Below are 24330 nucleotides of genomic sequence, written 5' to 3'. Positions count from 1 at the left end.
ATATTTTCCAGGAGTAATATATTGCACATGTGATGAAAGGCTGCGTTTAATTTGCTGTGAATTTACAGAAGCGTGAATTCTAAGCAGCAGTATGTGCTCTATATTCTGTCAACTTGTACAAATAACTTAGAAGCTGGAGGTATTTTAGAGTGAGGAAGAATCAGTCACAAAGTGATCATTATTTTAATAACTACTTCTCCAACTTACAGTAAAAATGAATACAGCAAATAAACCTGAAAGTACCAGTGGAGTTTGAGCCTAGTCGCTAAATGTCTTTTTGTATAGAAATATCTGAAGAGCATTAGGGAACAGCTAGCGCCTGCGTTTCCCACCGCTGCAGAACAGAGTCTGTTGACTATAATGTTTTCTCATCTTTTACCCCACCATCATCAGTGGGAACTCTGCTTAAAAGATGCTGGCGTGATGTGACCCCGTGACAGCAGCCACATCTGTTCCAGGCCTTCCTGTCGGAGATGCGCAAGCCGTACGCCCCGCGGTGTGTTAAACAAGACCTGTATACGAGAGTAATACAGGAGAGAGCTCTCTCTGTTCGGAGAGAGCCTTCTTGACCTTGTCGTAGCCAGTGTGAAACAGGACTGCGTCCGCCTTAATGCCTCTGGGTAACATGACTCTGTGTGTGTGTGTGTATACATGTACATACATAACATTTTAGATATATGTGGACGTATATATAGCAATATATTTCAACTTGCAAAGCTGGGCAGCTAATCCAGGTTTCTTCCCACAATAGGCATTTGGAAATCTCTCTGGAATCGGGTTTACCATCCACCCAGCCAAAAGAAGTTGGCAGGTCCTGCAGGTAGCTCAGCAGTGGCTACAGAGGAGCTGTGCTGAAGTGATCCACAGAGATGTGAGTGTACTGATAGGCCCAAGACGCTGTTTGCTTTCAGCAAGCTTTAAAAACTAGCTGGAAATCTGATATACAAAAACTATTTAAAAAATTGTACATGAAAACAATTCCATGGGATTGGATCCAACGTCCATTGTTACAAAATGCGATGGGAGGAGAAGCAAGCTAGGACAAAAGAGAAAAGGCATTTGCAAATAATAAAATGGATAAATATTTCTCCTGTTTCCCTACCTGTGCTATGAGCCCACCAGATGCAGCCAGTTGCTGACCACAGGCTGGATAGTTGGTGTATCATGAACAGCACAAAGGTAACATGGTGTTACAGCTTCTGGACTACAACCAGCTAAGTGAAATCATGTCCATCAGCACCCTCTGGATACAGTGCAAAGCTTCGTCAGAGTTGTCCTGCAAACACCTATTACCAGCTAATTTTTCTTGCTGCTGTAAGATGGTAGAGGCAGTTGGGCCTGGGAGTCTATGAAGGCTGGGGTACCCGTGCTTGGTGACCCCCACGTGTCAGCATTGCAGGCAATTCAGAAGCCAGACCTATCTGAAAGCTTTGCAATGTCATTCTTCGGTGTGGATTTGGAGATGAAGGGGAAATAAACCCATCTTGGGCTTCCTCCATTATTTACCCTGACCAGGTACCAGTATAGTCATCAGGACATCGACTTTGCAGATAGTTACGGAAATACTCCCTTTTCCCAGTACGACGACAGTAATATGCAAATGCCTTTAAAATTAAAACTTGTGACATAGATAGTAGCTGGAGCCTAGAAGTTGAGCAGAGGGTTGGCAGCCAGAAACAGAAGTTCTGATTGTGCGTCAGGTTTGGGTGGGTAGTCTGACCCTTTCCCAGTTAAACTGGATATCATGCCATAGCTCAGGGAGGTGTTGCAGGGATGAGATTTTGTTTCTGCGGGACTTCACGTTTCCACTGATGAACAGTTTTTATTATTATTTTTACTCTGTTCTGTATGAAATACTTTGTTGAATATATAGTAGCTTGAATTATGTTTATAATTAATACTAAAGGATTTATACGCTGCAAATTGCACACAAGCATAGTGATTGTGCTGCTGGGAACCTGGAGCCCCAGCACTCCTACGCCCACCCATCTTGTCTGTGTGTGTGGCATATGCCTGTGATCTGCAAAAAAAGCTGCCCTTTTTTTTCAATTGTTATTTTGTTATTTATTTAGCATTGATACTACATATTTTGGGGAAATGTGGACAGTTCAAGGAGATGTGGATATATAAAGTACAACATATCTCAGGCATAAAGTATGAACTTCAGGGATCTCGTGTGAGTTTTTAGTAGGGCATACTTCGCTGACAAAAAATCCCAGCAGTGCAAAATTAGATCCATTGAGAGCCTTGATTAATTTTGGTTTTTTGTTTTGTTTTGTTTTTTGTTTTCCCTGCAGCTGTTCAAAGCTATGGGTTTAGTTGTATTTTAACTACATATTAAGTATATGGGACAAACCTGAGTGGATCCAGGTCTAATCATATTTACAAACATTTGTAAATAGCAATAATGACTTCGTATCTGTGTGCAAGATGTTACGTGTGAGGTTAGATATGAGCCCAAAACAGTAATCAGTTCCATAATAGCTTTTAATAAACAGAAATTTGAATAAAACAGTTTTTAGAAAAGTACAGAATAAAAGCAGAAAATATCTCTTTCCTATTAACCATTGGTATAAATCCCAAGATGCCTTGTTTTAAAGTTATAAATTGCAATCTTCACTAAATTGTCATATGGAAAATATCACAGTTAAAGCACAGTACTGCTGGTCTCTTACAGAATATAGGTATTAACCTTTTCTCATCTTTTCCCCCTTTTATAGCAAAGGCAAAAAATACTTTCCTCATGTTTCCAAAATTAATTATTAAGGGAGACACTGAGAAATCCAATTACCACGAAAAGCCAGTTTTGTACGCTGTGTCTTAATGTCAAAACTTTGATAAAAACATTTCACTACTTACTAAAGAGGATTGGATTCGAACCACACTATGCTAGGTCATGACCAAATCCTAATTTAGTTTTATTTGATTATTCAGCTGAGATATCTGTTGACTGTAAATGATGACTAGAAGCTATGGAAATGTTTGCAAGCTTATATTAGGGTCTCACCTATGTTGGGATTTTTTGTGTCAATAAATTTAATTCTACAGTTATTTAATTCTGTAGTTGTAGTTCTACTGTTTTAGCCTACTAGGAAGAGACTAGGATTTAACTTTCAAGGAATAGTTTGAAAATAAACAGTTGAACGGAGCGCATCTGAAGGTGGAGGTGTGGTTATTTTGTCAGGCTCTCAGCACGGGTGAGAGGGCGTCCTGTTAACTGCAGCTACAAGGGCAGTAAAGAATAAACTCAGTGGGCATATTGTTGGGTATAAAAACAAGTATTTTAAAATTTCTTCTCTTTCCATTTGGCATTTGAATATAGGGAAAAAAGCACTACTTTGGCTGCAGTAATTTTTACATAGCATGATATCTATTCAGAATGTGACCTAGAGGAAAATATCCTACAGACCAGGTCTATCAGAGGCGTCCTCTTGTATTTGGTGTAACAAAAATGGATCTGAGTTCAGTCGCCACTTCTCTGTCAGGTGTGGAGTCAATGTCCACCTCTTGTGCTTTGTGATTTCTAGCTGCAAAGCGGCATCAGCATTCCTCTTCCTGACTTTACTCAAAAGTCTGTCTGCCCTGCAAATCTTAATTACATCTGTGCACAGCATCTGATGGGATTTCTGACCCTGTCTGCCACCTCTACACTGAGATTTATTTCTATTCCTAATGCAGAGGAAAATTAATACGACGCGTTCTCTGGTAGCCCTATGGTTTCTGAGCTTATGGACTTAGAAATATAGTAAAAGTTATTTGTAGCTGTGATAGTCATCACATGTACAGCGGGATATACAGAATACAGCATCTGTTGAATGAGATTTTGTATTAAAGTGGAGTTCTACCTAGGAAGGTGTGTATATAAAAATAACTCTGTAGCAGTGGTTGCTTATTTTGATAATGAATTCTGGTTATGATTTATGCAACAAAGAATGCCTCTCTGAAAACAGAGGAAGGTGCTGTTCATAACAAATCTTTAGTAATTCTTATAAGCTCTTTTTTGATGCTCCCTTCCAAACTTTCTAGGGAGGGCAGGTATATTTGTAGAGGAAAATTAAGGCATTGTGATACCCAGCCAGCCCAGTAAAGTGATAATCTTTCAAGCCATTTTGGACACTGATTTTCAAAAGGAAATAAACTGACAGAGGTAGCAATGCATTTTATAGATTCAAAGACCAGGGCACAGATAAATCTTAAATTGTTATGAACAACAGGTTTCTTAGCTTATAGAACTCCAAAATACATTTGTGATGTTAGTTTTTGAAAAGAAAACACAATTTTTTTTTTTTTTTTTTTGAGGTTAGACAATCTAGGTTTTGCTCATTATAGTTAGAAGAAAGCTCAGTCCCTATTCAGGACCCTCTTCCTGAGGAGCCGGAGCCTTGACATGACCACATCCCAGTCTGCATAGGCACCTTCAAGGTGACGAGTCACTTCTGATCCCGACTGGTAGCTTTGGCGACCATGAAGCACGCGCCAGTTATCAAATGTCACTATGTCTCCTATAAAGAGATTGCACAAAGTTTAATATTTGGTATGTTATAGCTGATTCCTTCAAACAGATAACATGGAGGTAGATTTATATCAACAGTTGGGGAGCAATAATTTCAAGTAGCTCGGCTGGAGAATCACAGCAATGACACAGTAATTTTAATTTAGCTGGTCATTCTCAACCATTTCAACCTCTGCTTCTTTTCTTGTATAACCAGGAGTTAAAAAGCAGAGTGGTAGGGGAGTCCACGCTGAGAAAAGCAGGCCTTAAGGGGAAAGGTGACTACAGCAAATCCACAGGAAGGATAAAAAGGGTGAAAGCCACTAGGATGATTTTTATTTGATCAGTCTGGTACTATTTGTACTATACACATCCTGCATTACTATCCCTGTTAAGAGAATTTTATGAGAACAAAGTCAAGCCATTGCAAGTTAGGAAATCACATAATTAAGGCTAGCATGCCATTTTAATTTTTCTCCCTTGTGTGCCACTGTTATGATAAATCTCTAATTAAATAACCTTACAGTCTTTCTTTCCTTCTCCCCCTCCCCTCTACCACCACTTTGGTGTGTTAATTGATGGGATGGATGGTACTAATGTAATGTGAGCTACTTTGTTTTACCATTTATTATGCGATCTTATAATTTTATTGCATGTTCCCAATAGAGAGAGATTCATTTCCTCATAGACATTTTCAAGACACTAGCATCATCGTACATGAGGCAGTTAGATACACTAATGAATTTACTTTTGTAACATCTCTTGAGAGATGAGGGACTATTCATATCTTTATTTTATAGCTGAGGAATGAAAGAACAGAGATTAAGGCCAAAGCAGTTAAATATATGCATGGACTGACTTTTAAAGAGTAAAGGACATTTTTCAGCATGTTTTATGTTCAAAACACAGCCCTGTACAACTCTAGCTAAAGTTTAGAGCACTTAGCACTTCTGCAAATCTGCCTCCAGATGTCTTGCATAGGCCACCCAGAAAAAGCAGCACAGCAACAGCGAGCTTCGGCAATTCATCCAGCATTACGCTGGCATTCGGTGTCTAAGCAAAGTCGATAACTGAATTCCCCATGGTGCAGTTCATCTTCCTTCAGCGTTATGCACATTATGCATCTGTATCATCTTCTAGACGTTCTGCAACTCCTGCAGCCATTGGGAAGCTGCCCCACTTACAAATTAAAGTGTCATAAAGAAGACTATATCATTTGGCTTAATGTCCGTACTCTGCATCAAATGAAGCACAGGAAAAAGTATGTGACTGTGTATCATTTAATGAACAGACACTAAATTGGGATGGCATTAATTGGGATTAAAGACACATTGGACTAATCAATAGATAGACTCTATTCCCCCCACCTTTTTTTTCTTTATAGTGTAACAACGGCAAAAGAAATCTATGAGATTAATGTAGGGATGCAGTATGAAATAAAATAGGTGATAGAAAGACTGAAATTTCCTCTCAGTACCAGTGCTAACAATGCTCAAGTGTTTTGACTGTTAGGAAAAACATGTGAAAAATCATTGCGAGGAGAAGCAACTTACTGACCTGGTTTCAGCTTGTAAGTAAACTTGTGTTCTGCGCTGTTTAATAAATCATCAAATTCCTTTAGAGCTGCATAAAATGGCCTCACTTTTTCAGCTGGTATGTCAAACACTGTGTCTCTTGTTGCGTTATTATAATTGATGCGAACTGCTTGGCCTCTGGAATCCACGCTACGAAACAGAGAAGGAAAGGAAAAGGAATGTATTATGTTGTTAGTGAAACATTTTAAGATGGTTAAACAGCAACTGAAATCTCCTGCTGGAATTTCAGTATGTTTCTACAGTGAAATACAGATTGTTATTGGGTTGGGTTTTGATAATTAAGCCTAACTAGGAAAAGGGATAAACAGGAGAAAGTGTAGACACTTGATTTCCTCAAACATCTATATACTACACTTTAATTATAGAATTGTAAACTCTTTAAATTCAGAAGAGATTATGATCATTTGCATTTGGTCTTTTTATAATATATAGCTCTTAATCTAAATGCTTCAAATTATGACCTCTCTTTAGCACGATACAGATGTACATTGGCTGGAATTTAGTAACAGACCCAGCTGCTGTTAACCTGTGTCTGTACCTAGGAGCTGCTCTAATTACTACCACTTCTTGCTGGTGTGTGACAAAACCAAATAGAGGAAACTATGCTGTGGTGGTACAAAGCAAAGAATAAGTAATACACTGGCAAAAAACCAAACCAACCAAAAAAAACCCCAAACCAAAGTAACTACAGACCAAGTTAAACCAGTGTTTCCCCACAAGGTGGCAGGAGCAGACCTTCTCCTACCAGCATGTACTCCACCATACCACAGGGATTTTATTTTTCGATGTTGTTGAAACTACTCACTCTATAATCCTTTGTTTACATTGCACAGCAAAATCACAGTAGTCCACCCCAACATCTGTATAGTCTACAGCAGTAGAGGACAGGATCTGATATGCTTCAAGATTTTGTTTCTTCAGCTTGCTGGATACGTGAAATCCATCTACAACCTCACTTTCACCTCCTGCAGCCGTTTGCTTTATGCAGTGGAGAAACTGAACCTGGAATGAATTAACATCTCATTATGAGAAGAATTAGCTTGCATATTTAACAGTTCATTAGTATCAGTTCCCTCATATCTGTAGTTCTGGTTTTTTTTGGTTTGGGTTTTGTTTTTTTCCCAGCAAAAGACTGAGTTCCCATTACTGCAGCTTCACAGCACTCTGCCACTACTATCACACAGGCAGAAAATTAAAGTAGCATGTTCATAAATCCATCGAATTTGGGATATCTTCTAACGCTTGCAACCTGCAAGTCAACTTCAAAGCTCTGGTCTCGCTTCTTTCCTTTGAGTCCCTGTTTGTGACAGTTGTATAATTTTAAATGCATCGTAGTCTTATCTCAACAAGGAGGATTAGTTTTCTCTTGCAGAAACAAAACCCACTGTGAATATTCTGCTCACAGAGGGCAAAAGGTGGCTCTCGTAGAAGGCAACAGGCCCAGTGTCTCTATCATAAAGTAGGATTAAGACAGTTTCATTTCACTTCACAGTGAAATTGCCAAGCTGTAATATGGAGCACAAAGCCTAACCTGGGCTCTTGGTTGCACCAGTGTAAATCTGAGCTGCTGACACAGGCAGTAAAACTCCCCGTGGCATTAGAGCACCCAGCATCACACAAAGTGTAACTGTTCATCTCAGCCAAACTACACAAAATACATCTGTCATACCAACAGTAACAGCGTTCACCTTTCTCTTCTGTGATGGTGAATTACTTCTGAGACCACTAGGAGAAAAAACAAAAAAACCCAGGAGGAGAAAGAGGAGCAGAGAACAGCGTTTGTCCCAGAATCTCCTTACCAGCTGGACCGGCAGATGGTGATGAAGGGGGAAACTGAAATCTACTAATGAAGACCTATTCCATCCTTACTTCACATTAATGAACGGCATCTAAATGATTTTAATAGGTGATGTTAGTGTGAAGTATTTGGCACTGACTTGTGGATAAAACACATTAGTTTTTTGTTCAATTATAGAAACAACTGATACAAAGTACTCCACGACATGAGAAGAGGAAGTTGTAGGTACAAAGCTTATACATGCAAACTTTCCCAGGGTTATCTTTGTTCTTTTGTACCTGTTCCTACTAGTTTTCAGTTCTCTGGTGAATTGTGTGGATTAGGCTTTGATATAACAGGGTCCAGGTGAAAATGTATTTTCTGTGGTTGCTGTCCAGCTTTACAAAATGCCCCTTTTTTGTCTAATTATGAAAGGGCAGATAAGGGTCTAATTTCAATTTAGAGAAAACAGACTATAACATCTTAATCATATTTCTTCTAAGATGTTCTGCTCCTGAGGTGAACAGACATGTCCTAAGATGTCACAACTTGACCACAGCATGTAGACACCCAACTTCTTCAATATAATGAAAGCAGCATCAAAAGCACATACAGGACCCTAATGCTTTCTCATATGGTAATATTCTCAATACTTTGTGAGTTTCCATTTAAAAATGATGGCATACATAATGGGCTTGTTATGCAGAACTTACATCATAATGTATATATTGCATACCCATGTGTATATAGATTGTTATATGCAGATTAATATATTGTTATTTTCACATTGCTCTTTTAAGACAAAATTCAGAGTCACTGAACACTAATGATATTTCACACTATAGGAACATTTCCCTTTCCCTTTTGTGTTGTGAAAAAGTCAGTAGATTCACCTTACCCCAGGTGGATGCTGCAGAACAGGATAATCGGTGTGAAAACATAGTTTCCCAGTTGTATAAGCCACATTGTTAGCATCTGCTTTGTCTTGCACTTGCCAAGTTGGTCTTTATAATGAAGGGGAAAAGATAAAACATATTAAAACAGCCACCCAGCATGCCAGACAGTACACATTGAAACTGTGAAATCACAGTACAAAAGAGTCATTCCATCTTTGAACATGAAAATATTGTAAAATTATAAGGAAATAATGATTTAGCAGTGTCCCCCCACCCCAGAAAAGAAAGCTTATTTCAGCAGTCCTCGATTCAAGCCAGAAACTTCAGTGTGCCAAGGGACATCTGGCCCCAGTGTAGTATCTAGAAGAACGATGGCTTTCCAGTGGCGGTACTTTGCTGAATGCAAAGATCAGTTGAAGACACTAAGCAAGAGGTATCTGCTAGGATAAATCATCATCTTATTACTGAGGCTTCAGAAATAAGAGAGTGGAAGTTGGCCCATTTCTTTTTATCAACCTTCCATTTTTGCCTGCCAGGTGGAGCACATTATCAATGAAATATGAAATTGTTAAAGGCTGTGTAACTTTCCCCAAAAATTATTTTTAAAGCTTTATGATCTTAGAAAATATAGAGTATCCTTTGCAGGGGGATCTTTCCCGTAACTTGAAGACTTGCCGCTAAAGGAAAATGTCTTGATGAAAGACTTTGTAACTTCTTCCCTTTCTCTGATGCTTTTTCTGAGAACTACCCCATTTATTTTGTTACATAGTTTCTGTCTTGAAATTTGACAAAATTCAGTAGGAAAGTTTACTGACAACTGCAGGGGAAAAAAAAAAGCCTTACTTGTACGACAAAGAGATGAATACATCACGCTGCAGCACAATCAAAATCTGTTTCAAGTGACACACCACGCAGGAGAACTTAAGACCAAGAACCACACATTTTGTTTGGACAGAGTTCACATGACTGAAGACAGTCCTCAGCAGATGCATGTTATAGATCCAGACACTTGTCTGGAAAAGTGTAAGTCACCATACGCAGTCCATGTAATCACAGGAGCGTAAGTGATTTAAAAGAAAATATGAAACTCATTTTCCCTTGTGAAATAATATAGACCAAACAGATTACGTTTCAGATGGTGTGCATCTAGCATTACTTCTTAATAATAGTTTAAAAGCAAATAGGCTAAAGAACATGCAGACCAAAATGATTTATATATAGTATACAAACACTTTTGTTCTAGGAGTGGTATTTAGTACAGAAACTATGCAAAATGCTGAAACTAAATTTCTGAAATCGCCAGGGGAAAAAACCCCCTTGAATATTTTCAAATGTGTTCAACTGCTTGGGAAAAGTAGTTTTTATTATTTGGTACAGCACATATTCATCAGTACATGACTTCAGTACTCAAGTATGATAATTTCAACCACACTTCCGTAGTTCCCAATTTTACGGCCAAAAAATAGCCTGTTATATCACCCTTGTCATTAGTGTTGAAGGTAGCTAGGTTCACTATTTCTTAAATTTAAAAGGGTCCAGTGTCACTTGATGGTTCTAAAACAATTTAACACATTTTAATTGTCTCATTTATATGCAATATATACAATTGCTGGAATGGTAGTACTTTATAAAATCTTTGTAAGGTTTTCCAAAAGCAGTCAGTGCTTTCGTGCTGTTATGCTTTGTGAAGGGAGCTGGTCCCCAGGAGCTTTCCTTTCACACAAGGAGCTTCAGGCAAAGCTCAAGTTACTGACTTGAAGTCAGCGATGTTAATAGGGAGCTCAGCGCTGAATGTGAAAAAAATCACCCTTACTTTGTCAAAGTCTCAACTGAGCTGAAGTATCAACTCAGTCGTGGGGAGAGTGCACGAGAAGTAAAGGAAGAAAATGTGGGTAATGTCAGAGGACTCTTGGTCCTTAGGGAGAGCAAAGCGGGGTGGAATGGTTTATGGTTTAGTAATTAGGGTCCGATTTCAACATCAATTGCTCAGGCTGTTTGACAGAGGAGGAAATTTGGCCCCAGGCAGGTGTAGCAATTTTTTGTATTAAGGGGCAACACGTGCTCAGGCTCCTTGAGCAGAAAATTAGCCTGTCTGTTACATTCTTAGTCTTGCAAAACCACTGCACTAGGAACTGAAGCCACACTTGAATCATCTGGTCCTGCACTCTATTAAAAATCTAAGTCTCATTCATGAGAGATTTGGGACCCATGTCCTTCTCTTGCAGCTGAAGCCCTCTGGGAGGTGCAGGTGGTTTGGCTATTTCAGTGGGAGTGCTGGGGCCCCGAAGGAAGCCCTTCACGCCAGCCCAAGCCCTGGACAAGGCTTCAGAACAGGGGAGGAGCACAAGGTCTAGGGCATGAGAATTTGGAGAAATTAATTGTGGTATGACTGGAGACCTCGTTAATGAGGTTGTGCCTCCATAACATAAAGAAAAAGGTTAATTTAAAAGTTTGGAGCACCTTGTTGTTATTATATGGCTGATACAAAGAATGTTTCCACTTTTTATAGTAATGACATTTTAGGTAGCATGTACCAAACAGACATCTAGACAAGAAAAAAGGCTTTTGTTTTTCCATTTGTCAGGGTTATATTCATTACAGTTACATTTCAGTTTAAAATTCATGGCCCTGTTGAGGTAATGTTTTATTTGGCAAGCTTGCCAATTCCAAATTTTTCCTTTTATTTATAATATTTGGCTGCTAGTGACATAGCAAGGGAATTACCCAAAGTTATTATTTTATTACAGTTGTAAAAGCCACCTCAGAACTGGATGCCAGTAAGAAATGAACTTCTGTTTTAGAGATGAAGAGATGGACTGTAAAATGCTGCACTAAGTCTGTTGTTAAGACTGAAAACTCAATGGAGTTTCTGCTACTGCAAGAAATACGTAAGAGCACCAAGACCAGGCACTCCAATAACTATGTCTGAAAATGAAACAGGTTGAAATAGGAGAAAAGATACTATAGGGAAAGATGGCTTTTCTCTTTCATAATATTTTTAGGCTGGGTTCCAGCTATACATGGTAAAAAATAAGAAACTTGTTCCTTATAAAACACTTTAAAAAATGCCACACAAATATCCCAAATAATTTTGGCTGTCCCAAAAATAAGCCAAAACCATCAGTCTTTTTCAAGATTTCATGTGATGAATTACACATTTAACAAAGACTGGGTTATTAAGCTGTTTGAATACAGTTCTCTAACTATTTTCTGATGTGTTTAGCATGTTACCACTTCATACACAACTGTATTAAAACATTGGAAACTAGTTTAGTGACATAATCTTTTAAAAATACTTTATGGATAATTTCTTAAACCACTACATGTAACAATACAAAGTTTATGCATGATACTGCTTGTATTTTCCAGTACTTGAGGAATTCCTCTCTCCCTATTATTATTTTTTTTTAAACAGGTCTCTTAAGGAAAAAACATGATCTAGAGAGTAATTTTTTAAAAATTTCAAAGCATTAATCATTAACATCACCAGTATGGCAATGAGAGCAGCTGAACATTGCTAAAGATGTCACGCTGCAACATGTGTGCCTCTACATGTGTGCACGTGCCCAGGGAGGAAGGAGACTTGGTTGATAGTAGCGCAGTAAAATGGAGAGCAACTCTTTTGAGCAGGTTTAGTATTTTGCAACCCAACTTTCTATTTACAGCCTTTGCGATTAAAGAAACTCCTCTTAAACAGAGGGAAAAGATAAAGCAACTCCTTCTTACAATGCGTTGAGAAGAGAACGCTCAGAAGCGGTGTCTCAAACCATACAGTGGTCTGTAAAACATACAGATGCAAACAGATGATGCTTTTGTAAAACGTTTCCTATAGACTTCATCCAATGCCAGAACTCCTCAATGGCAGCCAGTATCTTTCATCTTGTACACCTCCTTGGCAGGATAATCATGCTGTATAGTTCTGGAAGCTTACCTTTGTATTACTGTGAGTGTTATGTTTGAATAGGTATGCCTTTACCGTACAGCCTTAACAGTGCGTCTTGGAGACAGCTAAACAGTGTCTGATCTCTGAACTGGAGAAATGAAAGCCAAGACGTAAGGAATAGCACACTCGCCCCAAATCAGCAGATTGAGTCTGGGCCTGAACTCCAGAGCAGGCTGCCTTTCTGTGTACAGTTACTTTCTCTCCTTGCAAGCTGGCAACATAGTCTGAAAAAGGAATTGTGTTCAACAGTTTTGGTTCTCCCCCCAGAACTCTTGGCTCTGCTAATATGCATATTGTATCATACACATCCTACCCCTTTTATAATTCTGCCTTTCCTTTAGCAGTGGAGCAGATGCTTTTTTTTGAGAGCTGGACATTGGTCTGTATGTAGCTTGTGGACTTCACCTTGTGATAGAGCTGGTTTTTGTTACTTGAAATCCAGACTAGTCTGCAAAGCTGGTCTTTGGATGTCAGGCTCTCTTTGACCTTATGCTCTTCAGATTTTAATTTAATATTGCAAATTCAACTTAATCATACACAGAAACATAATTAGCAACTGTCAAATGACCTAGAGTAAATCTAACCATGGTGGCTCAATTGGGATGATGTAAACCAGACTTCAAGACTTTCAAATACTACAGCTGTGTTTAAAAAGCAAAAGAGAAAAAGCCAAAACTCAACTAAACTAAATATTCTAACGCAGTACGTTTCCTTTTAAATGCAGAATTCATAGTAAATTGGAAAATTTCCATGACATTTAAACCCTCTTTCTGCAGCCTAATAAACACATGAATTATCAAATACCTTTTGGAAAAGCAAGGAGAATTACAGCCCTTTATTGTTCCTTTATTGTGAACCCTGATACTTAAGGAAACATAAAAATAAGGTTTAATCAACACCAATAGTAAATCTGATTTAAGAGGTGAAAGGAGCTCTAACCATACTTGCTCAAATGGTATGGACCAAGGTCACATTTCAACCTCAATCTTGTATGGAACAGTGATGGGTGAGAGGTTCTTTTAGGATGCATTAAAACACTTTTAAATACATCTATCTATCTATCTATCTATCTATCTATCTATCTTTATCTATCTCAAAGACTCAGAACTCATCCCGACAAATTACTTTTATTGAAACCACCTTTAGAGAGAGTAAACATTAATTCAAGCTGACTTTAAACAAGGTGAAGCATTTAATAATCATTACTGTTTATAATCATATTAGGGAAGTGTCAGTGAGGGGCAAGACTAACTTTTTAAAATCAGAAAAAAAAAATTCTGATGACACAACTGATAAACTGGCAAGCCTCCCTAGGCAGTCTGAATCTCTTGTTAGCTGAACTTAGACAAGGAAAGTATATCCTAACAGTTAATGCACATTTATACAGTAAGGGATTTTTCAGTCTCTCTTAAAACACAGCAGTTATCACAAGCTGGATGTTGCAGACAGTTTCAAACAGAGTTGGCAGTAATTTTAAACAGCAAGGATGATTAAGAGCTGAGGCAGAGTACCAGGCAGAATGGTAGATTTTCTTATCTTACAATGCTGCTGAGTTAAATATGAAAAACTTTTGAATGCCTTAGTGAAAAACATGTTACAGGGATCAGCAGATGGACAATAAGTGAAACAGTGGGCTGCCATGTCAAGAATGTTATTCCAGGTTTAAAGATTATTTCCAGTTTTAGGATCTAGGAACTTCTAGATCCAGTTCTTCTTCCCTGAAACTTGTAGGAACAACAGAATTTTCAGTTCCTTAACCTAAGCACAAATCCATGGTATATATTGAAGGGGTTGTATGGGGTTTTTTGTTGTTGTTTGGGCTTTTTGGTTTTTTTTCCTCTCCCCTGGGGTATTTTGGAGATATTATATATTTTCTTTTAGTGGTATGCTTTAACAAAGAACCAAAATTTTTTGTTGTTATCTGGGGCTTGCTATATTTGTTCTGAACTCAAAATGCTTGTGCAGCTGTCTGGATACAAACAGAATGAATGTTTCATCTTTCAGATACCCCAGAGAGCTGGGAAACACCCTCAGATATGGTCAGGGTTGGATACCCCTAAGAATCTCCTAGTATCTGTTATTAGGATCACATCAAAACAGAAACAGTAAGCAGTACTATTTTCATAATGATGCAAGTTTTAAATTGAGACCATAGTAGACTGCCAAACATAGTAGTGCTTGACATTAGGAATGGTTTTAACGGTAGAAAACGTTTCGTAGCACTGGATGAGGTTTCCGAGTCAAGCAGGGCGTTCTGCTCTCATTTATTTCAGTAGGATTAACCTGACTGAAGCCCAGTTAACTTTGAAAAACACTTTTCCTTCTGGCACAGTTAGCAGAAAGAGGAAACCACACCTTAATGAAAGCACATTATCTTAACTACCCTAGTACATTTATACATTACTCCCTTTAAAGCTTTACAAATATTTATCATGGCTGCTGGAACCGACAGAAGCTTCATAATATTCATGGCATTTTAAAGCAGTTATTTTCTCCATCCCTTCTTTTTGGAAGACAATTAAAAAAAAGAATAATGACATTCTCACAGGCTGTTCTACATGCTATGAGTTCACCTCAGTTTCTACTAATTTCTAGAAGATTTCTTGAGCCAGCTTTCCTGATTTGAAGCATGGGGAAATATTCTGCACAAACAGGCTGACTTTCAACATAAATGAAACAAAAATGAAGGATGGAGATTGGGTAAGAAGCAACTTATACACTGCTAGAAGTTGCTAGTATATCACAGTAGCTGTTTCTCTGCCTCTTAAAAATTGTTCACTAAATCTAAAAGCCGGCAGCATCAGTGACATCTTTTTCCATAGCTAATGATGGAACAACACTTGCAAAATGAAGATGCAACAAGAAGTCTTAATAAGCATCATAGCTTGAAGAAGGGACATTTTGCTCACCTTCCCTCCCACCTCACAATTAACATTCTGAGTTAACGTATTTTACCTGGTATCACAGTGCCACTTTTACCAACCTCACCTGCACTGCATATTCCAGCAGGGTTCATATGTGCCTTCACACAGGAGCGTTAAGGGACAGAAAATATTTCCTTCTGATTTGTAGTCTTGAGGGAATGTGGTCTTTCTGGCCAAGGTTGAAATTTTTTCCCCACTTCTATTTATTTTAGCTTTTTTTTTTTTTTAGACAAAGGAGGAGACACTGGTTATTACCCACATGGTTTGTTTGCTTATTCTCTGAACTAGAGACAAATCCAAGTGAAGGAGAACTCTTGCCATAATTTTTATTATCTTTTATTCTATTATGGGGGAGAAGGGACCTTTTCAGATGGGAAACCCTGGATGTTCTGGTTTTGGTGGCTATTCAGGCACCCAGAAATCACAATTATGTTTAAATGTTACTATCTATTTTTGTCAATTATTTTTTTTTAAGAATAAGCTCACATCCAAGTAATAGGATTTTTTCATATACATTGAAAAAAATTATACCAACAGCTGGGAGTGAGGGACAGGGCAATATGTTAGTTAATAACGCTGCTCCTTTACTTGGCTAGATGGAGGTCACTGACTCAGCTCAGCAAGACGTGAGCTACCATCATCATTTGTTTACTCACCTAGTAGGTGCTTGAGGAGGTAGAGGTTCAGTTTACCACCTCCTGGCATCAAAAGGATGATCTACAAGTTCCTGCTTGCACTCCTGCAGGCTGAGCTCTTATTTTTGCAAAAAAGCAGTTTTAAAAAAATGCTTGCTGGGACTGGTTGTGGCTTTCCAGAGCAGACTCAGCTGAAAGCAGGGAAATGGGTACTCTGCCTATCTTCTCGATGATGTGAGACACAATAACATCAACTAAGTCTTACCTATTTCCATGACTCAAACTCAGGCTAAGAAAAAGTTTCAATACAGATAACTTCCTCTATTCAAAAGGGGACTGGATTAGGGATTTTTTATTTTGTCCATGGTGTAGATATGTATGGCTATCTTGTGGTTATCTTTCATTTGACATCATTTGTTTTCAGGCGTTTTTCCTTCTCTCAGCTGCTGCTCTTTACATACCCTGCCTGTGATAGCAAAGCAAGCCGTTCATACAGAATATTAATTGACACTATATTTTCTAACATGCAGAGAAGAAAAAATTTCACCTTGTTTTAATAAGTTAATCCACAAAAGAGGTCCAGCAAGCTGAAGTGAAACACATTAGAGGCGATTACATAGCTAGGAAAGCAAGGATATTAAAAACCAGACTCACCCATAAAAAGTGAGACGCAGGAACCCAATCCTGTGGCCAAGTTTAACCAACTCTCCCTGCCTAGTAGCAGCTCCTGTTAGTAGCACAATTCCTACTTTCTTTAGGGTGCACAGCCACTTATAGGCGCTTTCATCGTTGTACATGATGTCTTCAAAAGGTATTTTGGGAAGTTGTAGGTCTGAGCCCCAGTACTGGCGTTCTGAAAGGGAAGAAATAGAGAAGCAAGCGCTTAGCTGTTTTAGCGTCAAAGCTCAGGACATAGTTGAAGTATGAAGTTAATGGGATCGCTATGCATTTCTGAATATGCCCTCAATCCTGCAGTCAGCCACCTGAAACTGGGTCCCTGAGTTTGCACAGATAACAAGCAATCTTTATGATGAAATTCAACAAAACACTGCAGTTAAAAAATTTTAAATCACAAGTTGAATAAAAGACTATTTGAAAGAGATTTGTTTTTGTTAACAGTACATCAGACATGTGCATATTCCTTTTTCTGGCTATACTGATGAACCTTGAGAGTGAAAATTTGAAACTGAGACTGCTTTGAAAGTGTCTTGTCTAGGGTAAAATAGCATGGAGCGCCCTCAGATCTCCCTCAGAGGTATTATTGTATGGATATATAATAATGAAAAGATTATATTCCTGATGAAGGAACAGGAGAAGACACACACCAATATAACAGCTTAGAAGCAGAGTAACTACATGAATTGCATAAGTTAACAATCAGTTTTCTTTTGTAGATTTGTCTTCATGAAATCATATCCAGTTATGTTAAATTCTGCGGGACAGTGTAATTACTTGTCTTTTCCTCTGCAGATTTTTTTGTGAACATTTATCTTATTTCAGGAAGATGCAAACAACCGCCCAAGATGTTAACAAATTCAAGCACTGCCAGAAGGTAAAGAAAAGATGGAAAGATTGAGTGATGAGCAAGGAGTTATGTCATGCCCATTCTCAAACAACATTGATTATAAGAGCACATGACAATAGAATACTGCTAGAACTGCTAAACCATAATCAGGTATTTGCTTGCTGAATAGACCTTGTGATATAAAAGGTAGAAACCTGCAGCCATTTGTTAGAGGCTGGTATAGACTTGCAGGCAGAATGGAAAGGGCTTTTGAGCCTGGCTTTCCTTCAGACCTTTTGCTGCTCCCCTCTTCTTTCTTTTTGTCCCCTCAAACCAGCGGCAGTTTTATGGCACACCATCCAAAGCTTTAGAAGTAGTGAAAATCTCTGCTCTGCAGCTTTAAAATTAAATGCTGCTTAGCCTCATCCTTTTATGTATTTACAGCTGCCCAAATACTGCTAAATCTGTACCTTTCTCTAACAGTATATCTACACCTGTATCTATAGATGGGGATTTTTAATGCATGACCAATTCTTATTACTATTTTCTAGTATCACTGTTCTATAATGGTTATTTGCTTTGATTTAATAATGCTTTTTAAAAATCTCATAACCTATCCTAAAGCAATCACATTCTGGTTGAGTTGGAGAGTTACCAAATAGATGTCACCCAATACAGAGAGAGGAAATAAAACTAAAATACTGGGTCACAACTAGAAAACAAAACCAGTTCTTTTCTCTTAACTGTATTATTTTCTGAGGAAGAATGTACTCTGGTGTCAGACAACATGACCTCATATCCATTTGTAAAGATACTTTACAGAAGAGACGAGCATAAACATACAGCGACAAAATGAAGTAATAATTAGATATGATCATGAAATCTAGGCAGATTTTTCATGTTATGAAGGGCTACACAATCCAAATCTCATCTTCCAACATGAGTAAGTTCTAAAAATTATGCCTACCGTATTCTACATTCAACAAAACTGTACACAGTTAAAATTTTGATCTGGATTACAGTGCTGGAGGCCGCACCTGGAAAAGGAAAGGCTTGTTACGTGTCTAGCCAGGCAGACGGACATGAAGCCCCCAGACACACAGTGGGAAGGCACACTTGCAGCATAAGTCCCACTCTACCTACTTTAAGTGCCAGGATACGTCCCTCACCTGATTAGGCTTCCCCAGAGGATAATACACAACTCCTCTAGCATTGATCTTGGCATCTGGTCACCACTGAAGGCAAGGTGATGATTTAGCCACAATTTCAATTACTTTAGCCAAAACCCTAAGCCAAAGCCCTTGGTTTGTCTCCTCTGATCTCCAGGAGCACATGCTGCCTGTAACTCCTGGTGTGTCACTGCAGGTCACTTGGGTGCACGCTGGAAACCAAAACCAGCATCCTCTGACCTGCCGCACTAGATGTGAAGAGGACGGCTCCCACCAGGCAGAGGGAGAGGAACTCAGCTGAGGCTAGCTAGCCCTGTCTTCCCAGCAAGTATTTTTGCTCTGCTTTGCTAAAAACCCTGTGTCTGGGCATTAAGGTGTGAGTGCACCTGGATTCTGGCTGCCCCTAATCAGATTCTGGGCTGTGCAGTTATTTATTATTTCTTGTTTTTATTTTTCTTCTTCTTGGTTTGTGTCCTCTTTCCTGTGCATTTCCTTCCTTGATGCAACCTTAGATTTTGAGACCTTGACTCAAGTAGAGATGTCAAGACTGGGATTTTCTCTCTCTCATAACATCTTTAATACAAAGGTAGGAAGGAATTCCTATCAGCAGGTCTAATGAAGAATGGGTTGCCTTAGCCTGTGTTGGATGCACTCTCAATTCCAGTGTGAACCATAGGAATGGCCCAAATGTTTACAGAGCTAGGCAGTCCCTTCACATGCACCTAAAAATAGCTTTTCCTTTCAGTCCCAGGACAGAAGTCCCATGCCTTCCACTTCATTCCTCCCAATTTCAGACAACATTCACTCTTCTCCAGGTGAGATACAGACACACAGAGATGAAGAATTTAGAACTTGGCTCTCACTGCTCTTCATTTTCAGGACTTTGGATGGCTTACAGCAAATGGTAAGGGAATACGCCCACACTCAACCAAGCGTGAGCCAAGTCCCAAGACTCCTCTTAGGAGTTCAGAAGTGCAGCCAGGAGAGAGGTGCAGGCAACCTGTTCCCCCAGCCCAGGCCTCACCAGCTCCTGCGACACTTGCAGAGGTGTCTGGGGTCTGGCCCAGAGAGGAGAAGGGTTATGCAGGAGAGGAGCCCTTCAGGTCAACGGTGCTGCTGGAGCCCTCCTTTCAGAGAGGATTCAGGAAAAGACAACAGCTGCTCTCCACTTCTTGTGGTCCATAACAGCAGACGGCAGCTAATGGGGGAAAGCCTGTCCAATTATTCATGTCTGAGGATAGACATAACTGAAGTAAGTCTTGGGAACCTGCTGGGGGAAAGGCTATTCACTTACTCATGGCTGAGGGCATACATGTCTAGAGTAAGTCTTGGCAACCTCCCCAGGATGGTATTTTCTTGACATTTTCCCTCAAGTAAACACATAATCCTTCAAGAGGACTCCAACAGGGATGTTCACCACAGTGGCTGAACAGCCACCCACCACAGAGCGAGGTAGCCAAAGTGGTGGCCTGTTGCACACAGAAAGTAGAAGCAAGTTAAGCAAGACATAAGACTTGTCTTAAACACAGACGTAAGCACACAAAGATAATGTAACCAGTGACTATGTGTAAGCATTTCATAGCATGGTATAAATTCTAATAGCAAAATCAGCAATTGGTATTTTATGAAATAGCTACGAAAAAATACACACTGAATAAGTAAGCACAAAGAGGAAGACAACTGCACATGTAAAATATAGGAAACAAATAAAAGAAGTAAAGTGTGAAAGAGAAAAACCCCACATGTAGAGCAGGTAGAGAAGATAACTGGTGAAGCCAAAGTAACCCCTCAGGACACTAGGAAAGGGTCTGGGAAAAAAACCCACAAAACAAGTCCTGGTTGCAAAAATGAAACAACTCAGTTAAGAGGTGGTGGTGTGCTGTCCACCATGCTTCCAAAGGAAGAAGGAGAAGAATAAAACACCAACAAGAGATGAGAAAAACCAAGGAAGAAAAGATGGTATCCTACTCCAGGTCTGGCTTCCTTCACCAAAAAGTACTCTTCTCCCTCACCTTAAAAGCTGTACAAACCACAGCACCAATTCCAAGGCACAACTGCTAACCCCAGCACCCTGGCTCGCTGCTGTTTTATACTTGCAGCTAATTTAGGACAAGCTTGTTAAGGACTAATTTACCTGTGTGGTGATGGTGGTTAAGGCCTAATCCTTGGCAATACGTACTCTTAATGAAAGTCAAGCCAGTAGAGCATTGTTTTGAAGGTTCAAACTGTGCTGAGGTCTTTTAAATATATCACCAAATCTGTAACTGCTATATGTAAAGGTAAAGGTCTGTATGGGCAGACGTACACAGAGATTCAGTTGTACCAGACAGAGCTGGAGCTCCTTTATCTTTCTGCTCCAAATGCAGCAGCATCCTCATATATCCCAAATAAAACTGAATGTGCACGGTGCTACAGGGTGGCCAGGAGAGCAGAGCTCCTGCGTAGACAAGCCAAGGTGCTGGCACAAGTGGGAGGCGGGCACAGCCGAGTCTGATGGGGTGGGCATGGTGACGGCCTCGCAAAGGGGCTGGTCCCAGTGAGCTCTTCACGAGCAACTAAGGGTGGAGACAGGAAACCAAAACCACCAGGCATCCAAAGGTGAATGTGGGACCTACCCCACAGCCACTGCGGAGCCACGGCGGCCAGACTAGTGAAGCCGTGACAGGCCAAATCAATAAATGGGACCTTGATATGACAGAGGAAAAAAAAAAAAAAATCAGTACACATAAACAAGCACAGGTTCAAGCTCTGGGAACCATAATAGGGGGGGTCACCTGAGGTCAACTAATTGGTCTGTGGGGTTACCTGAGGTCAAGTGCCCTCTCTGTGGACCATGCTGGGGTCACCTGAGGTCAACCAATTAGCCTGTGGGGTTATTTGAGGTCAGGGTCCTGCTCTGTGGGCCATGCTAGGGTCACCTGAGGTCAACCAATTAGCACAGGGGTTACTTGAGGTCGAGTGCCCTCGCTGGGAACCACACTGGGGGGGGGTCACCTGAGGTCAACCAATTAGCCTGTGGGGTTACTTGAGGTCAAGGTCCCTCTCTGTGGACCATGCTGGGGGTCACCTGAGGTCAAAAAAAATTAGCCCAGGGGTTATGTGAGGTCAGGGTCCCTCTATGGACCTCGCAGGGGTCACCTGAGGTCAACCAATTAGCCTGTGGGGTTACTTGAGGTCAAGGTCCCTCTCTGTGGACCATGCTGGGGGTCACCTGAGGTCAAAAAAAATTAGCCCAGGGGTTATGTGAGGTCAGGGTCCCTCTATGGACCTCGCAAGGGTCACCTGAGGTCAACCAATTAGCCTGTGGGGTTACTTGAGGTCAAGGTCCCTCTCTGTGGACCATGCTGGGGGTCACCTGAGGTCAAAAAAATTAGCCCAGGGGTTATGTGAGGTCAGGGTCCCTCTCTGGACCTCGCAGGGGTCACCTGAGGTCAACCAATTAGCCTGTGGGGTTACTTGAGGTCAAGAGCCCTCTCTGTGGACCATGCTGGGGGTCACCTGAGGTAAAAAAAAATTAGCCCAGGGGTTATGTGAGGTCAGGGTCCCTCTATGGACCTCGCAGGGGTCACCTGAGGTCAACCAATTAGCCTGTGGGGTTACTTGAGGTCAAGGTCCCTCTCTGTGGACCATGCTGGGGGTCACCTGAGGTCAAACGAATTAGCCCAGGGGTTATGTGAGGTCAGGGTCCCTCTATGGACCTCGCAGGGGTCACCTGAGGTCAACCAATTAGCCTGTGGGGTTACTTGAGGTCAAGGTCCCTCTCTGTGGACCATGCTGGGGGTCACCTGAGGTCAAAAAAAATTAGCCCAGGGGTTATGTGAGGTCAGGGTCCCTCTATGGACCTCGCAGGGGTCACCTGAGGTCAACCAATTAGCCTGTGGGGTTACTTGAGGTCAAGGTCCCTCTCTGTGGACCATGCTGGGGGGCGGGGGGGGTCACCTGAGGTCAAAAAAATTAGCCCAGGGGTTATGTGAGGTCAGGGTCCCTCTATGGACCTCGCAGGGGTCACCTGAGGTCAACCAATTAGCCTGTGGGGTTACTTGAGGTCAAGGTCCCTCTCTGTGGACCATGCTGGGGGTCACCTGAGGTCAAAAAAAATTAGCCCAGGGGTTATGTGAGGTCAGGGTCCCTCTATGGACCTCACAGGGGTCACCTGAGGTCAACCAATTAGCCTGTGGGGTTACTTGAGGTCAAGGTCCCTCTCTGTGGACCATGCTGGGGGTCACCTGAGGTCAAAAAAAATTAGCCCAGGGGTTATGTGAGGTCAGGGTCCCTCTATGGACCTCGCAGGGGTCACCTGAGGTCAACCAATTAGCCTGTGGGGTTACTTGAGGTCAAGGTCCCTCTCTGTGGACCATGCTGGGGGTCACCTGAGGTCAAAAAAAATTAGCCCAGGGGTTATGTGAGGTCAAGGTCCCTCTATGGACCTCGCAGGGGTCACCTGAGGTCAACCAATTAGCCCGTGAGGTTACTTGAGGTCACACTCCCTCACTGGGAACCATGCTGGGGTCACCTAAGGTCAACCAATTAGCTCATGGGGTTACCTGAGGTCAGCCTCCCTCTCTGGGGGCCATACCAAGGTCATCTGAGGTCAACCCATTTGCCTGTGGGGTTACTTGAGGTCAGGGTCCTGCGCTGGGCACCATGCTGGGGTCACCTGAGGTCAACCAATTAGCCTGTGGGGTTACTTGAGGTCAACCTCCCTCTCTGAGGCCCTCCCTGGGGTCATCTGATGCCTTCTCCCTAGGAATGGTATTATTTAACCTGAAATGTTTATGATTTAATGTTTCTATGCTTTTTAGTGCAAGTAAATACGTTTGGGTTTTGGTGGGGGTTTTTGTTTGGTTGGGGTTTTTTTCCCTCTACATGGACATCTCATCCAGCCATTGAGAACTGGCAGCCTTTCAGCAATAAGGAGCAGGACTTGTGACATTGTTTGTTGGACTTAGACTTTCCCCCCCGCCACCTCCCAGACCTACGTTGTTGAACATGATCAGCATCATCCTATGGAGAAACATCCATTTTGGTGGAAAGCCAAGAACATTCAAAAGTTTTGTATGCACCAGCATGAAAAATAATAGAGCCAGGTTTACAATAATTTTCAACGAGAGCTGTGAAGTGTGTGAAACTTTTTCCCTGCTGAAAGTGATTTTTAACTCTTAACTAAAGGTTGCCCCTTCTGAAACCAAGGCCATTTTATTTTAACGGCCAAAGACAGACGTATACAGGGAATAATGAAGATTATGACTCTCTGCATGGCTGAGTGCCAAAGGGTTATCTCTGAGACTGCAATTGGTGATATCCAGGACTTCCTCAGTGGACAACTATGGATTTTTTTCTCTGTCATCCTTCCATATCAAGATCCTGAGTCTTACCCATACAGCTCAAAACTGTG

General features: G+C 40.8%; 1 protein-coding gene across 1 annotated transcript in view; it reads right to left on the bottom strand.

Annotated features, from left to right (window-relative positions):
• Window positions 1–2576: 2576 nt before the first annotated feature.
• The window catches only part of BBOX1 (gamma-butyrobetaine hydroxylase 1), a 43444-nt gene continuing 21690 nt past the window's right edge, over window positions 2577–24330 (bottom strand). Inside the window, exons 4-8 of the mRNA XM_072864813.1 lie at window positions 16917–17115; window positions 8763–8868; window positions 6893–7089; window positions 6050–6216; window positions 2577–4502 (exon numbers count right to left, since the gene is read on the bottom strand). Coding sequence (XP_072720914.1) covers window positions 4342–4502; window positions 6050–6216; window positions 6893–7089; window positions 8763–8868; window positions 16917–17115 — 830 coding nt within the window. The 3' untranslated portion in view covers window positions 2577–4341. The remainder of the gene's footprint in view (window positions 4503–6049; window positions 6217–6892; window positions 7090–8762; window positions 8869–16916; window positions 17116–24330) is intronic.

This window comes from Ciconia boyciana, chromosome 6, assembly GCF_034638445.1.
Source record: "Ciconia boyciana chromosome 6, ASM3463844v1, whole genome shotgun sequence".
Classification (NCBI taxonomy): Eukaryota; Metazoa; Chordata; class Aves; order Ciconiiformes; family Ciconiidae; genus Ciconia; species Ciconia boyciana.
Note: the sequence above shows the minus strand (reverse complement) of the source record. Positions and strands in the feature narration are given on the sequence as shown.